Source organism: Trachemys scripta, chromosome 22 (assembly GCF_013100865.1).
Source record: "Trachemys scripta elegans isolate TJP31775 chromosome 22, CAS_Tse_1.0, whole genome shotgun sequence".
NCBI lineage: Eukaryota > Metazoa > Chordata > Testudines > Emydidae > Trachemys > Trachemys scripta.
The window spans coordinates 13,506,373-13,522,907 of NC_048319.1; the positions used below are offsets into that span (position 1 = coordinate 13,506,373).

Genomic DNA, 16,535 nt, shown 5'->3' on the forward strand with positions numbered 1-16,535 from the left:
GAAATCACAAAATGGAGGACTTGCCCAGTGGTGCTGATGCAAAGGTAGAGGAAGACCATTGCTGGGAATCTTCCCTGAAGCAAGGCAGAGGAGAAAACCCGTCAATAAAGAGAGATTGCTGCAGCCAAAATGTTTCTTTGGCGCAGAAGCAGGACCAGCTCAACCAAGAAGCTCCTCTGAAGGACCACGTCAGAGGCCCAACCACCACTTCGGCAAAGCAGAGGAAAAACAGAATGCAGGAAACAGGAGTGTTCAAGAGATGGGGATGGCTTCCCAGCAGCAGGAGTAAATCTGGAAGAGCCAGCCAAGAAGGTAAGAAGAGCAAAAGTGCTTCAGAATACAGCTAGCACTGAGCACAGTGGCAGCTCAATTGCATTTGGTTATCAGAATCTCCTCTTGCCACCAAAAAGTCGAGCCAGCTGCCTCTGTGGACGAGTGGGAGAGACCTACCCAGCAGTGAGTCTTCTGGATTGACCGACGGACCCACATATGAGAAACTTCTTCACAGACCATGTAGTTAACCTGTAAAATTCATTACCCAAGAAGCCAGAGAACTGAATATTGCAGCTGGATTTCAACAGGATCTGGAAAAATTTATAACCAATAATAATTTGTAGTTACATATGCTAAGATGTGGACAGTCAAATTTCATCCTTCAAGGATCACTGCAGAGGCCAAGAATAAATCCTCCCTTCATGACCATGAATACAAGCAATTGACTGGGTGTTTTATAATTTTTTTTGCCTTCTTCTAAAGCTTCAAATAATCATTGCTACAAGCAGAATACCAGACTCGAAGGACAACTGTTCTCATACATTATGGCTAATCCTATGTTCTTAAAATGCCTGATTTAACCATCATCCTACATGTATTCATTTTCACTCCACTTTGGAGCCTTAAGGATTCCAGAATAATGAGGCAAAATTCTCATCAACTTCAACAGAATTTTTTTCTGAGAAAGGACTTCAGGACTTAATGTGAATAATTTCCTATGTCCATTTACCTATAGCAATTGGTTCCAAAACCTTAAGTGTGTCATGGATTTGTAGAACCCTTGAAAAGCCTCTAACCAAAAAGTACCCTTGAGCAAAACTTCATAACAAAATGCTTATTATGGTATGTTTGATTTGCTTTTTAAATAGAATTATTTAACTAGCTGAGTTAAATATGAAAAAATTCTGAATCAGAAAGATAATCTAGTGCTGAAAATATAGTGACCCAATTTGATCCTCAAGGGAAAAGCAGCAAGAAAACAAATTTTTAATATTAAATATGCTCTCAACATGACATGAGCGCAATACCTTTGAACTATAATAAAAAATGAACAGAATCATGCAGACTTATTCCAATGGGCTAAAGAGACTTCAGTTATCCATGTGAATTTAAAGCTATTATTTTCCCCACCAGAGGGAACCTATACAGTCACAAAAATGAAACAAACATTTAGAATTCACAGGTTTTAAAGTGAATCCTAATTCCTAGTAAGTTACCAGGATCAGATAGTATTCACCCAAGAGTTCTGAAGAAACTCAAATGTGAAATTGCAGAACTACTAACTGTGGTATGTTTCAGAGTGGTAGCCGTGTTAGTCTGTATCAGCAAAAACAACGAGGAGTCCTTGTGGCACCTTAGAGACTAACAAATTTATTTGCGCATAAGCTTTCGTGGGCTAAAACCCACTTCATCAGATGCACGGAGTGAAAAATACAGTAAGCACTATATATATGAAAAGATGGGAGTTGCCTTACAAAGTGGGGAGTCAGTGCGAATGAGACCAATTCAATTAAGGTGGAAATGGAAGTGGTATGTAACCTATCATTTAAATCATCTTCTGTACTAGATGACTACTCCTGAGGGCATTCCGTGCCAAAAAATTAAAAATTCTGCTCCAACAAAAATTCTGCACATAATATTTTAAAATTCTACAAAATTCTGCAAATTTTATTTGTCAAATAAATGTGGAGGCTCCAGCGTGGCACTGGCTGCACGGGGTGGGAGATCACTGTGCAGCTCCACCCCTGGGACACAGATTCAGTGGTGAGGCTGCACCCAACCCTGACACAGCGCAAGGACTGGGCCTGCCCCAGAAACACCCCAGGACCCTGCCCCTCCATGCCAGATGCATCAGGCTTGGGCGGGCAGGCTCAGCAAGACAGGATCCAAGTTTGGGGAGGGGGGGGAGGGAGGGGCTACAGGTGTCGGTTGAGAGGATTCTGTGTGACGCAATCTGGGTGCAATGGTAATGCAACTTTGCAAGGGGGTCCAGGTGAAGGTGGTTGGGGCTCAGCGAGGAGGGGGGTCTGGGAGGGATAGAGCTTGGCGGGGGGGTCTTGGTGTGAGGGAGGAGATGCTGGGGGAATGTAGCTCAGTGGGGTGGGGATTCAGGTGCAGCTGGTTGGGGCTTGGTAGAGTGGGGATCCAGGTGCGGGTGGCTTGTCAGAGTCATCCAGGTGCAGGGGAGAGGGTTTTGAGGCGAGGCAGGAGAGTCTGGGCGTGAGGGGGTCTGGATGCATGGGGGTTGGGCAAATGGGGGAGCAGCACCCTGTACAGTGATCCTTCCCCTGCAGCTGATGAGTGATGGGTGCAGGAAGCGTGGGAGAGAGAGTTTGCAGACCTTCCTACAGACAGGGGATAAATCTGGGGGTGGGTCTGACCCGGCCCTGGATATCATGCAGGGGAAGAGGAAGTCCCATCCTCCCCAGTCCAGGGTAGGACCCACCAGCTGGGTCTTCCCCAGTCCCGCCCCACAGTGATTTACCTCTTTGCTGGCTGCCCTAGGCACCTGAAACATACTGCTGGGGAGGGTCTCATGACTGCTCTTGTTGCTTCCCCATCAAAGTCATTTTTCTGTGGGGAAGCAAAAAAATCTGCAGGGGACATAAATTCTGTGCATGCGCAGTGGCACAGAATTCGCCCAGGAGTAAGATGACTGGAGGATAACTAATGTGATGCCAATTTTTTAAGAAGGCTCTAGAGGCAACCCTGTCAATTATAGGCCAGTAAGCCTAACTTCAGTACCAGGCAAGTTGGTTGAAACTATAGTAAAGAACAGAATTATCAGACACATAGATGAATACGATTTGCTGGGGAAGAGTCAACATGGTTTTTGTAAACGGAAATCATATCTCACCAATCCACAGAATTCTTTGAGGGAGTCAAATAAACATGTGGACAAGACTGATCCAAGGGATATAGTGTACTTAGATTTTCAGAAAGCCTTTGACAAGGTCCCTCACCAAAGGTTCTTAAGCGAAGTAAATTGTCATGGGATAAGAGGGAAGGTCCTTCCATGGATCAGTAACTGCTTAGCTGATAGGAAACAAAGGGTAGGAATAAAAGGTCAGTTTTCAGAATAGGGAGAGGTAAACAGTGGTGTCCTCCTGGGGTCTGTACTGGGACCAGTACTGTTCAACATATTCATAAATGATCTGGAAAAAGAAGTAAACAGAGTGACGTGGCAAAATTTGCAGATGATATAAAGCTATTCAAGGTAGGTAAGTCCAAAGCTGACTGCGAAGAGTTACAGAAGGATCTCACAAAACTGGGTGACAGGGCAACAAAATGGCAGATGAAATTCAATGTCGATAAATGCAAAGTAATGCACATTGGAAAACATAATGCCAACTATACATATAAAATAATGGGGTCTAAATTAGCTGTTACCACGCAAGAAAGATCTTGGAGTCATTGTGGATAGTTCTCTGAAAACATCCACTCAATGTGCAGCAGCAGTCAAAAAAGCAAACAACGTTGGGAATCATTAAGAAAGGGATAGATAATAGGACAGAAAATATTATATTGCCTCTATATAAATCCATGGTACGGCCATATCTTGAATACTGCGTGCAGATGTGGTCGTCCCATCTCAAAAAATATAAATATATATTGGAATTGGAAAAGGTTCAGAAAAGGGCTACAAAAATGATTGGGGGTATGGAACTGCTGCCATATGAGGAGAGATTAATGAGACTGGGACTTTTCAGCTTGGAAAAGAGATGACTAAGGGAGGATATGATTGAGGCCTATAAAATCATGACCGATGTGGAGAAAGTAAATAAGGAAGTGTTATTTACTCCTTCTCAGAACACAAGAACAAGGGGTCACCAAATGAAATTAATAGGCAAGAGGTTTAAAACAAACAAAAGGAAGTATTTCTTCACCCAATGCACAGTCAACCTGTGGAACTCTTTGCCAGAAGATGTTGTGAAGGCCAAGACTATAACAAGGTTCAAAAAAGAACTAGATAAGTTCACGGAGGATAAGTCCATCAATGGCTATTAGTCAGGATAGGCAGGGATGAAAACCATGCTCTGAAGTGTCCCTAGCCTCTGTTTGCCAGATGCTGGGAATGGGCAACAGGGGATGGATCACTTGATGATTACCTGTTCTGTTCATTCCCTCTGAAGCACCTGGCATTGGCCACTGTCAGAAGACAGGATACTGGGCTAGACAGACCATTGGTCTGACCCAGTATGGCCATTATATTCATAGCAAAGTCTGTGCAAGCAAAGATGCATAGGAGTCAGTTTTGTGCTTTTTGCGTCCTCAACAAAAATGTGATACTATTCCTACATTTCTTACTATAATTTTCTCTACAAATAGGGCATGCTGTATATATTTTATATTTAATTATATTTCAATATGTAAATACACCCAGAGGCTTGAGGAATGGGCTTGATTTTTTCTAACTACTCATGGGCTCCTAGTAAATTATTTTTCACCTGACATTTGAGTAGATGTACTTAACCCATAAAAGGAATGATCTTCCAAAGTGTAATATTATAAGTTACTTTTCACATTCTTATCAAATCCAATTCTCTATAAGAGCCAGTATTTCCAGCTTGGTTTCAAGTCACCACTGTGATTTGTATTTATATTCTATCAGTTCATGTAATATGTAGACAGCTCTCTTTTTCTTATATGTATGAAGATAAATATTTGTGCATTCAGATTCTTACAAATCTTTTTTTTTTTAAACATTAGTATGAAGTAACATTTGTGTTCAAGTTATGACATTTAATGAAAATGCCACACCCGTAAGAGAAGATTTAAGGCATTTTCCAAAGTTGCTAAAAAGTCTAATTAAGCTACTTTTGACACCTTACCTGCAACTGATACCCTGCTGCCAATAAACCTTTAACATTTTGAACCTCCCAGGACTGTACATACTTTGAAATAACACTAAAGTTGTGAACACTGGGTTCCTGTAGCACTCACTTGACTGGTAGTACGAGTCTGTGGCAGTGTGTTGAGGCTGGGTAGCAACTGGCTGGTAGTACTGTTTGCTCTCATAGCTGCTTGCAGATGTAGACCGTCCATAACTGTAACCATCCTGTATATGAAATTCCAACAGAACAAAAAAGAAGCCAAATTATGAACATACAGCCCAATGCTACAAAAATTAATAGATAAATTAAGCATTTTTTAGCAAATTGATAGCCATTTTGGTAGAGTCCAATTAATTGCTAAACTTTTTTTATGCATTCGTTCATGTCAACTGGGGAGAACAAGTCAGTTTATAATAGAAAAAAAATCAAAAAGCCACCCAGATTTCATTCTGCAGCTCTTGTTTCAAAGTTGATAGTCCTTAGACTTTAGGAAATTAAAGCTACGTATGTTCTTAGATTTTTACCTGTTTTGGCTCTCTAGTAATTTGGTTTGATCCCTCAGCATTTGCTGATACATATATAAATGTAGTGCTTTTATGTGTAGTCAAAAAGGTATCAAATATACTAGAGCCCGCAAGTCCAACATCTTCAAGGATTTATCAGAAAGAAATCCCTTAATACCAATATATTAATTTTATAATTAGTATCTGTATTATCTTGGTGCCTGGAAACCCCAATTAAGGATTGGAATCCATTGAGCCTGTACAAATGTAGCATAAAACACAGTCCTTGTCCCCTTTTCAATTAAAGATTGGAAACATATGGAGTAAAAACAAACAAACCACCAAAAAAAAATCATACATTACCAGCCTTATTCTGCTTCCCAGACAAAAATTTATACGATGCAATTAACGTGGCCAAATGCTGCTCAGATAAGTTACCAATTAAAGTGTCACCAAAAGGTTTCGTGGATTGATACCTGGTAGTTTGGTGTTGTCGTAGGCTGGGGGGGAGGTTCCTGCGGCCGAGTTCCATAACCATAGTCCTGTCCTGAATGCGATTGGTATGCTCCATAGGCAGCAGTTGCAACTGGCCTAGCAGCCTGCACTGTGGGAGCATAAGATGGGGTCACAGTATGTGCCACCCCAGGAGCTTGCTGGACAGTGTAGCTTGCCGCAGTGGTTGGGTGGGAATAAGCTGTAGCAGGTTGAGTGCTGAAAGACAAGACAAACAATTTAAAGTCTACAGCATCTCAAGGTTTTTAAACTGGGGCATAAGTTTCACACAAAATCTGACACTACATTTTCATCTCATCAATCAAGCTAGTACACATTATATATGTATCCTTTGATTAATACTGAAATAAAGTTAATGTTGAAACTCAATACTATGATCAAAACTGGAATTCAGATAAAGAAAGGAAGGATGCAAAGAGGTGTGTTACTAACAATATATTTCTGTACAATCTGACATCATTTATCAACTAGCAGCTTTATTGGGGTAAAGGGGAGAGTTCTAACTTCCCTGATTTTAGAATATTAATTCCCATGGTTTGATCCAGGAACAAGTCATTTTGAACCCTTTTTTCCAAGTCCTCCAATTCAACATATATCTTGCTCTGCGGCCAATTACATTTCCGTACCACAACCGTTGTACCAGAGTACAAGGGTAAATAACATGGGGAAAAAAATGTCTCGTCTCTAACACACTTATGGTATACACAGAACTTCATCCAACTGTAGGGCTAACAACAAAAGGCCATATCCTTAATTAATGTAAACCAGCTGAGCATCTGGCCCAAGGATGACAGAATTTGGGTTCCTTCAGTTTACCTTTCATCGTTGGTTATTTCTCCAATGAATCTCATTTTTCTGCACATATTAAATACTGTCATTTTATATGCTGCTATACAATTGTTTAAATATACATGCTCTCATCAAAATGTTACCACCACAACACCATACAGGTTTAGAGATTGGTTAGCATGATCTGTTCTAAGACCAAGACAGTGCAGCCAACAGCATTTAAGCCAGGAGACCCCAGTCATTTAAGTTTAGTGTCCATTAAGACAGACAATAACAGAACCAGCAATTCTTTGAAGCACTCAATTCCAAGTGTAAATTTATTTAAAATTCCCCCACTTAATTTAAAGCAGTGCTACTTGTTCCTAATCTAGTCACTGATAAACCGCATATTCAGGCAACCTTTTTCTCCCATGACACTCACTCTCTGTTTTCGGAGAAGGATTCTCCATTTGCAACACCACCACATCTCTCTCTCTCTCTCTCTCTCTCTCTCTCTCTGACAAAAGTGAACTAGTCATGGCTCTTTCTGGAGCAGCCACTCCAAGCTTCTGCCAGAGAAAGATGCTAAGAGAAATACTATAGAGGCAATATGCTACTATGCTATCTTACGTACTTATATGGCCTCCATCACCTCACAATCTTTAACGTGCATTTATCTTCACAACACCCTTGCAGGGATGGAAGTTCTATTACACCCATTTTACAAATAGGGAATTGAGGCACCGGAAGACCAAGTGATTTGCCCAGGGTCACACAGGATGTCTGAGGGTGAAGGAATTGAAACTGGTTATTCCATAGCACAGGCTAGCACTTCAGCCATTGTCCCATCTTTCCTCTCACTGCACTTCTAGTCCAAGGAATTCTGGGTACTATAATGCCTCAAGATCACACTTGTCCATTAAAACTAAAATTAATGGGAGATACATACGTGTTTTCAGAATATTCTTCACACTGAATTTAGAACTCAATATTACTGTTTTATTTGAAATAGCCTAGATGGCCTTCTTCTCCCCCATACACACTCCAAACTGTGCATACTGTACTACTGTCTGTTTGGTACATTTGAAAGTGTTCTATAGTGTGAGAAATAAGATTATGTATTTTGCGGTTACATTCATCCTTCTTCACTAAAAGTACCAATTAAGACAAAAATTGTATCACTGGTGATAGCTAATTTTTTAAACTTGTAATTTTTGTGTGGGTATGAGAAAGAAAGAGATAATGTAAACGGAAACCAAGATAAAGCATGCTTGTGACCAAACACCTTCCCAATGGTTGGTTATTTATCAAGCATCCATAGACACACACACAAATAAGGGGTGCTTATTCAACAAAATGAGAGCAAATTAAAATACAATTAAAACTATGATTAAAAGCCATCCTCCCAAAATTCAAACAGATAATGTAAATGAATTGTTCCAGTACAAACAAGGAAAGGTCATCAATATGCAACCAAGATTGGTCATTGTAAAATCCATCTTTGTGATGAAGTTTAAAATGTTTATTAAAATAGGAGAGCGCTACATAATATAGTTTTTGGAAGTATGTATTTCTTTGCTGTATAGCCCCTTGGTAAAGACAAATAAGCAGAGACATAGTTTATTTGCAGCTTCTATTAGTAGTAGTGTAAAATTCATTGGAGCAATGATGTGGGGCAATCTCATTTTCGACACTAGCACATCAAAGAAGAAGGGTCTCCCAAAGAGTATGTTGACTAATCGCAAACATTAGAGCGGGACATTTCTGATTGACTTGGAGGAAGACCATGAAGAAAAACAGGTTCTAGTAACACACAAATATCCTGGAAGTCAACAGTGAAGGCGAATGATATATATTATAGTGTAAATACCTGAGATTTCAATTTTTTTTTATTTTAGACTAAAAGCCTGATCAAAAGCATGAATGGATCGGGGCTTTGCAAAGCAGGATTAGTATTTACTTCACAGTAGGAACATCTATCACTATACGAACAAGTAGATTCCTTCCACTCACCAGTAAACTGTGAAGGGATGAACTAGAAACAACCTGAACACTAAAACGGTTATTTTAAAAGCATCTTCAACACAAGACCTCAGAAAGGCAATGTAAATTATATAAAATTAGAACAGAACTGTAGCCAAATAAAAGTTGTTTTCCCAGTTTCTAGAATTTTTCCCCTTAAGCAAAAATATATCTGCAGCAGTTAAGAAACTGGCAGCAATACCGTAAGTCCAACAATACAAACATTGTTAATATGTGGATTATCTAGGATTCTGACAGCTCCTAAAAGAATTTTTGCATAATCTACTACACAAATTAATCCCTTAAAATACACAGTTATCCTATCCCAATTTCAACTCAGCTCATTGTATTCTATTTAACAAAATTCTCCTTGTAATTTCAGTTAAAGAGTTTTCTTCAGGCAGTGTTGCCACAACCAGGCACACAAACCAAGATGTTGTTGCACTTTTTTCTGGAAATGGACTGTATAATCATTTGGTAAAATGCTTTGGGATCCTTCTGGATGAAAAGTTCCACATTGTATAAATGCAAGTTATTGCCACACATCAAGAATTCAAAATGGACTTCTGCAACCAGCAACACTATAACTGATTTATGACAATATACATGCAAGCATATTAAGCCCTTCATTCCTATCACCAGACTGGTCAACTGTAATGAAAAACTCAAGTAATTTTTATCACCAGTCCTAGAGCAGAAGAAGAAATTCTTCCTCAAACTGAGTATGTCTTTTCTGGAAGTGAGAGAATGAGAGACTAGTGAACTGGGGACTGATCAGGGAGAGAGGAGAAAAAGGGAGAAAGGCTGGACAAGGGTTGCTACCAGAAACTTTGGTGGGAGAAGGGATCTCAAACTCACTCTCTAACCTTCCTTGACAGGACAACATCAACAGGGATTGCTGTTTTTCCTTAATATCAGTCTCCTGCATGGGAAAGTATCATGAGTATGACCTATGATTATTTGTCAAAATGCTAAATGGTCATTTGGTTTTTTTTATATGTATATATATATAGTATGTGCTGCTGGAGGACTGAGGAGCACNGGTCTTCAGCTATTAAGGGGTGGGGTATTTTTTGTTTTGTTTTTGTGGACATAGAAGTTGCACAGGTGAAAGACTGATTTCCAACTCAATATAATCTATTGGGCCACAGACCAGTAACTAAGAGTCTCAAACTATTTAATGAAGAATACGTTTATATGTATTCTCCTTCCTGAGTATCAAATAGTCAATGCACAGAACTGGAGTAAGCAGATTTAGGTTCTAAATCATAGCTCCGACACTGACACACAACTCTATCCATCTCACTTCATATCTGTTCCCCTTTCCCTCAATCTACAAACTGAAGTTAGGATTTCTTACCTATTTTACAAGAGTGTTGTAAAGCTTAATTCATTGCTTAAGAAGCCATTCAGAATCCTCAAATGAAAGGTACTACTATAGAACTCCAAACTATTACATCACCCATAGGTAAATTTAAAATTACCAGAGTGGGTGGGCAAGAATGTGATCTAAAGCAGCAAAGAGGAATTCTCAACTAACTCTTCACCAGGGATGTGAAAAACTCGTATTAGAAGCTGTACTTTATGAGATTAATTTTACAATTTAGCCATTTGCAGCAATCAAACCTCCACCCCTTTAAAACAAAAACAATTTCAGAAAAAAACAGCTTAATACACAAGTAAAAATGGACAGACAACATAGGACACATTTTAAGATAAACAATTGGGAAGAGATAGATTCACTGAATTCACTTCAATATTAACTGGAACAGTCTTCCTCTTCAGTTCTGTTTTTTCTGTACTACAGGCTAGCCTGGTGAACCTAAATTATGTATAACCACTTAATATCATGATTAGCAGCTTGCCACTGATGGGCTTTCTTCTCAAAGAAGAGAGATTTTTTACTATATTGAAATGCTTTCCTCTCTTGCTTATTTCAGAAGGACAATTAAATACAAAAGTATACTTTAGGCATTCTTCTACATTTCTCAACTACTGATAGACCATTCTTTCAATATAAAAGGAAGAGTCTACCTCCCTCCACCTCCAACAGAACTGAGCCAATTGGCAGACTACTGGCCTTGCACAAGGCAGAAAAACTCAGCTGACAAAGGGGACAGAAGTTAATCTAATCTAGCACTGCCACAGGAACATATTTCAAGAACAACACACTTTCTTTCGCCTTTTGTTGTTTTTGTTACTGTAGGGTTTTCAAACAGTCAATACCTATGCTCAGAGAGTAGATCTGTGGCTGGAGTGTTGACTGGTAGTTTAATGAATCCTTATAAAATTAATTTTTTTTCTAGTCATGCACAGATTTTATGTTATTTAGTAGTATTTATTAGTGTAAGTTAAGGTCATAGTCAGTGAGTTATATGGAGCCGTGGTGCCTGTGCTCCACCAATATTTAGGAAGGCGGGCCTGGCTCCACCAACGTTTGGGTTTACCGCGCTTTGTGGGGCCCCACGCTACAGGGGGATGCGGGGTCCAAGGTGGGCTGGCACTGGCAGCAGCGAGCGAACCAGCTCCAGCCCTCTCTGCTCCACCCCGTCGGCTCCCGACATTACTCGGGGGAGGGGGCAAAGCTGGAAAGAGGCGGGGTGGAACTTGGGGGGAGGGATGGAAGGGGGGCGGGGAGTGGGCAGAGCAGGGACGGGCTGGGACCAGGTTGCTCACTGCTGCCAGCGCCAGACCACCCCACTAACTCCCCAGGTACTCCTCTGGGTCCAGGGGGGCCTGGCGCCAGCAGCAGCAAGTAACCCACCCAGCCCACCCCTTCCCCGCCTCTTTCTGGCTTCCCCTCTCCTGAGGGATGTGGGGAGCTGTCAGGGTGGAGCGGAGCAGGCTGGGCTGGGCCACTCGCTGCTGCCAGTGCCAGGCCCCCCACTAAATCCCCAGACCGCCCTGGACCCCCGTCCTGCTGAAGCGCAGGGCCCGGGACAGTTGCCCCGGTCTGTTCTATGGACGGGACGGCTCTGTTTGGGCCCGTTCTGGGCACCACCAAAAATTAACCATGGGTGCCAAGTTTGTACAAGGTTCCAATATAAACTCACCTCTTGGTTTCTTAATGTTCAACTTCTTAAAAATAGCTCATGGCTGAAATATAAGTTGCTTGCTTATTAACAGAAGTTTGATTAAAATGCTTTCTTCCATTTTTGAACTAAGAAAATATTTTTCCTGCTGTAAACAACTGTTTACAACAACTGTTTTCCTGCTGTAAACTCTCCTCACTGAGGGCTGATTTCCAGGACAATTTTCAAAAAAAATAACTGTAGCATAAGTGAGGAAAAAATAGGTTTTGCCCATGAACCATATGAAGTTTCCATTAAAATTCAGAGTTACAGGATTATACAAATATAGCAATGTTAATTACATCCATGTGGTTTTCAACTACCTTTCCCATATGGAATTCCAAAATTGCACGAGTTTCTAATTATCCAACTGCACAAGTACTTAGTGAAGTCTGAGATTAGCGTTTTCATTCTTGTTAAAAGCCAAGAAAATTAAATACAAAGACTTGTGAAAATATAAATCTATGCCCTAATATTCAACTGGCACTCTCAGATATGCACACCTAAAATCAAACAATTTTTGTGAGAGTTACAAGGACGTATCCAAGGGTAAAGCAGAGGGTTTCTTTGTGAATTATAGACAACTGGAAATCTGGTCAATTTTAAAAAGTTAAAAATAGTTTCATGTACTACCCCAACCCCAAAATACCTCCAACCAGTTTGTGGATTCATTCATTCATTTCTCTATTTTAAAAATCTCTTTCTCTTCCCAAGGTTATTCAAAAAAAATCAGAGGAAACTGACAATACACAACACTGTCAAATGCACAAGAACTAAAAATCTTTCAGTATACTTAGGTATGAATACACATCTTGAATACTGGGTGCAGATGTGGTCACCCCATCTCAAAAAAGATATACTGAAATTGGAAGAGGTTCAGAAAAGGGCAACAAACATTATTAGGAACAGCTTCAGTATGAGGAGAGATTAATAAAACTAAGGGGGGATATGACTGAGGTCTATAAAATCATGACCGGTGTGGAGAAAGTAAATAAGGAAGTGTTATTTACTCCTTCTCATAACGCAAGAACTAGGGGTCACCAAATGAAATCAATAGGTAGCAGGTTTAAAATAAACAAAAGGAAGTAAACCTGCTGAACTCTTTGCCAGAAGATGCTGTGAAGGCCAAGATTATAAAACAGGGCTCAAAAAAGAACTAGGTAAATTCATGGAGGATAGATCCATCAATGGCTATTAGTCATGATGGACAGGGATGGTGTCCATAGCCTCTGTTTGCCAGAAGCTGGGAATGGGTGGCAGGGAATGGATCACTTGATCATTACCTGTTCTGTTCATTTCCCCTGGGACACCTGGCATTGGCCACTGTCAAAAGACAGGATACTGGGCAAGATGAACCTTTGGTCTGACCCAGTATGGCCGTTATGTCAAATCACAATAGTAGATAAAAGAACTTCAGAAGTGTTATTTTTAAATTCATGGTGCCCTTTTATCTTTTGCATTCCTGATTGGAGTGCATTTTAAAATTTAGCTTTAACATTACAAATCAGAATGTTAATAGGTTTTAAGTTTTTATATATTGTATTACTGATAAAGGGGCTAGGACTTTGTATCAATGTGAAAGTTTAAAATATAAGAAGAATCATCATAACCATTATACTTGTTTCAAACAATACATTTTGGTCCTTGCCAGATCAGAACAAGTGGCAAAACTATATTTTGCTAGTTTCAATAGTGTGCTTTGACAAAGCTCTTCCTTCCAACACACACAGTGGAGTGTAAGTTTCCTATGCGACAGCACCAGAGGCAAGGTCTGGGCTCTACACAAACAAAGTCTGGTAGACCACTGGATAGGTAATGAGAATTCAAACATGGAAACAGTTTTTCTGCCTCATCTTTTATTGTTAACATCACTGAAAAAAATAAGTTTTGCTAGAGCTGTGCCAACTCAATCAAATACTCTCCTGTCTAAATTAGTTAGTTGATGTAAAGTGAGAAAGATAACCTGCAATCAACATTCAGATTAGTTCAATGCTTTCTAATGAAGCCTTGACCTTATTATATTAAATAACAGCCCTTGTAAGTTTATTCTCCAAGCAACTATCCCAAGGTACTGAAGGAAACATGATTAAACAGTTTCTAAAATTGCCAGCAGAAAGTGGCAATCCTGAAGAAATTATAAATTTTCCCTTTGTCTCAAAGTTACTCCCTGCATTCATTTTTTTTTTAAATAGTTCAGTTATCTTACAGCATCTATCCTTTTTCTAGCTAATTCACATATGCGCAAAAAGATAGGTCTTCAGGGCATGAGCCATAACATTTGAGGGCCTAGACCTGTTCTGAGTGGCCAGATGCTGCCTCACCTGAGCCTCACTGACATCTTGAGCACAGGGCCTAAATAAAGACAAGTAACAAAATGAGGGGAGGGAAGAGAAATAAAATTAAAATAAATAAAATCCCATGCCCAACTCCTTTTCACGGTATCATAACCCTTCATCCAACTATCATTTTTATTGTTTCTAGTTTCTAATTCTTGCCTTCCTTAGTTTTCAAGAAAAGGATCTCTGAAGACAGAATGAAAAAGACACCATAAGGTTCCATCATTTGTTGTCTCAATGATTTTTATATAAAATATTTACAGTTTGCAAGTACAATGACTTTTTCTAACTGCAAACTCAAAACAGACTGTGTGAAGCAAGCTAAGTTCTTTCCGTTTCATATATCGTCACCACCAAACGGTATTGCCAGTTCTTGCAATTTTATCGTATCATGGCATTTTGCTTAAAACTCCAGCTCCTGGAATCATGTGAACACATCTGAATATTAGCTATCATTAAAAACAAAAATCTAGCCCCCATTCTTGCAGAGAAAAACTTTAAAACCTGAACCCTAGAGGCTCAAAAACCAGAAGGCAAATGAAAAGACCCCCAAGTATATTTTTTAAACTCACAATTTTTGGGGGGCCTCCCTTTGATTTTTGAATGTTTGGTGTTTACAATACTGAGCCTTGCCTATTCTTTTTTAACAAACATTAGGTCCTTGTTTATTTAACTTCACATTGTAATGATCTCTTTTGGCAAATCACCAGTGTGCATGTGATTATATATTTTTCCTGAATTAAGACATTGTAAAAGTGTCATCATTCATGCTTCTCATGAGAGAATTCTTAGGGTTCCAGGCAAGATCTGAGTTGAGGATTATATCATCCCTCCAGTTGTAAACCAGAAAGAATGCTTAGTGAAAACCACTTAAGTGCGCTAAGGGACAACAATACAACCCATACACACACACACACAAAAGCCCAAGAAATATGATATAGAGCAATATTCCTACATGTATCAGCTTCTCTAATATAACGTCCATTTCTTTAGCATATCAGCCCTATTGTCAGTCAGTCACCAAGGTCACACTCAGATAACCTTAGTTCTGCCCTTTGTTTGATGCCAGTGTTCTTGTAGGATTTATTTCCCACTATTTGTGGTTTTGAATCCAATACTAATCCTCTTTAGGGACTTTTACCAGTTACAACAAATTTGTTCATCTGTTTGCAATATTAGACATAGTACTACTATATTTTTAACAGTTTAAGATGAGAAAGCTGTGTATAGTACGATTGTACACTGAAGCGAGTTAATTGCAAGTTATGTTTTGGAGATGTGACTCTTATATTAGGCCACTGAGCTATGGGAATTCAGCATACAGAAGTATACTACAAGTTATTTTGATGTTAACATAACATTATTTTAGAAGTTTCTAACTTTTTACCTATTGGGTGAGTCCTACACTTCTGTTATGTAGTAATTACACAAATAGTAATGCTTGCATATGTTGCTTATTTCTAAATGACAGGTAGCAGATGCAGCACATTGTGAACTTCATCTGTTTTGTTCTGTAGACTCCCTTTGGTGTATGAATATCTTTAAACGTATATTATATATATGCATGCCTTCAAAAAACATATACCTGAAAAAAAGCTTTCAGTTTCTAGCTTGCAACATTTGGTTAGACTTGATTTTAAAAATATGAAAAATATGTTCATGTGCCTGTAAGGATTGTCTCATTACTCACTGATTTACATTAGAGAAGTTCTAACAGTGCACCTCCTATGATTTTTAATTAGGCATTAGGTTTCAAGTACGGCACAGAGCAACTTAATTTCCAAAACATTCTGTAGAACCTATGTGCTACCATGTACCAGCAGTATCCCACAGAGTTTATGATCAGGACGTCATGGCCTTCGTTATTTATATGCTACTCCAAATCTTAATTTGTAGTTGTTTATTGGGTGTGTAACTCAACATTATGGAGTGCCATACAGTGATAGATTAAAAGCATCTGTTTTTAGGCCAAAGGCTTTTAGACTTTCAAACTAGATTATGACTAGTTGGGCTACAAATCTATTCATATACAATATCATGAGTTAGACTTAGCTTGGGGGATGGGAGAGGGTGCTGAATTGCTACCAGGATGTCGCTCCTAACCCTGTTTAGTGATTCCGTATCTTTCTGTCACCCTCTGGTTAGTGGGGGAGGGGGTGTCACACATTTGAAGTTCAAGAGTGTCTGTACATCTGGATATAATGCTAGATTACG

General features: G+C 39.5%; 1 protein-coding gene across 7 annotated transcripts in view; it reads right to left on the minus strand.

The window, feature by feature from the left end:
- Positions 1 to 16,535, minus strand: part of LOC117868781 (megakaryocyte-associated tyrosine-protein kinase-like) — a 116,629-nt gene that overhangs the window by 86,697 nt on the left and 13,397 nt on the right. For 5 of the 7 annotated variants that reach the window (XM_034755002.1, XM_034755006.1, XM_034755005.1 and 2 more), the window contains exons 2-3: positions 6,088 to 6,322; positions 5,218 to 5,347 (exon numbers count right to left, since the gene is read on the minus strand). In XM_034755002.1, coding sequence (XP_034610893.1) covers positions 5,218 to 5,347; positions 6,088 to 6,322 — 365 coding nt within the window. The remainder of the gene's footprint in view (positions 1 to 5,217; positions 5,348 to 6,087; positions 6,323 to 16,535) is intronic. The other 2 variants (XM_034755003.1, XM_034755011.1) reach the window with 1 other exon arrangement.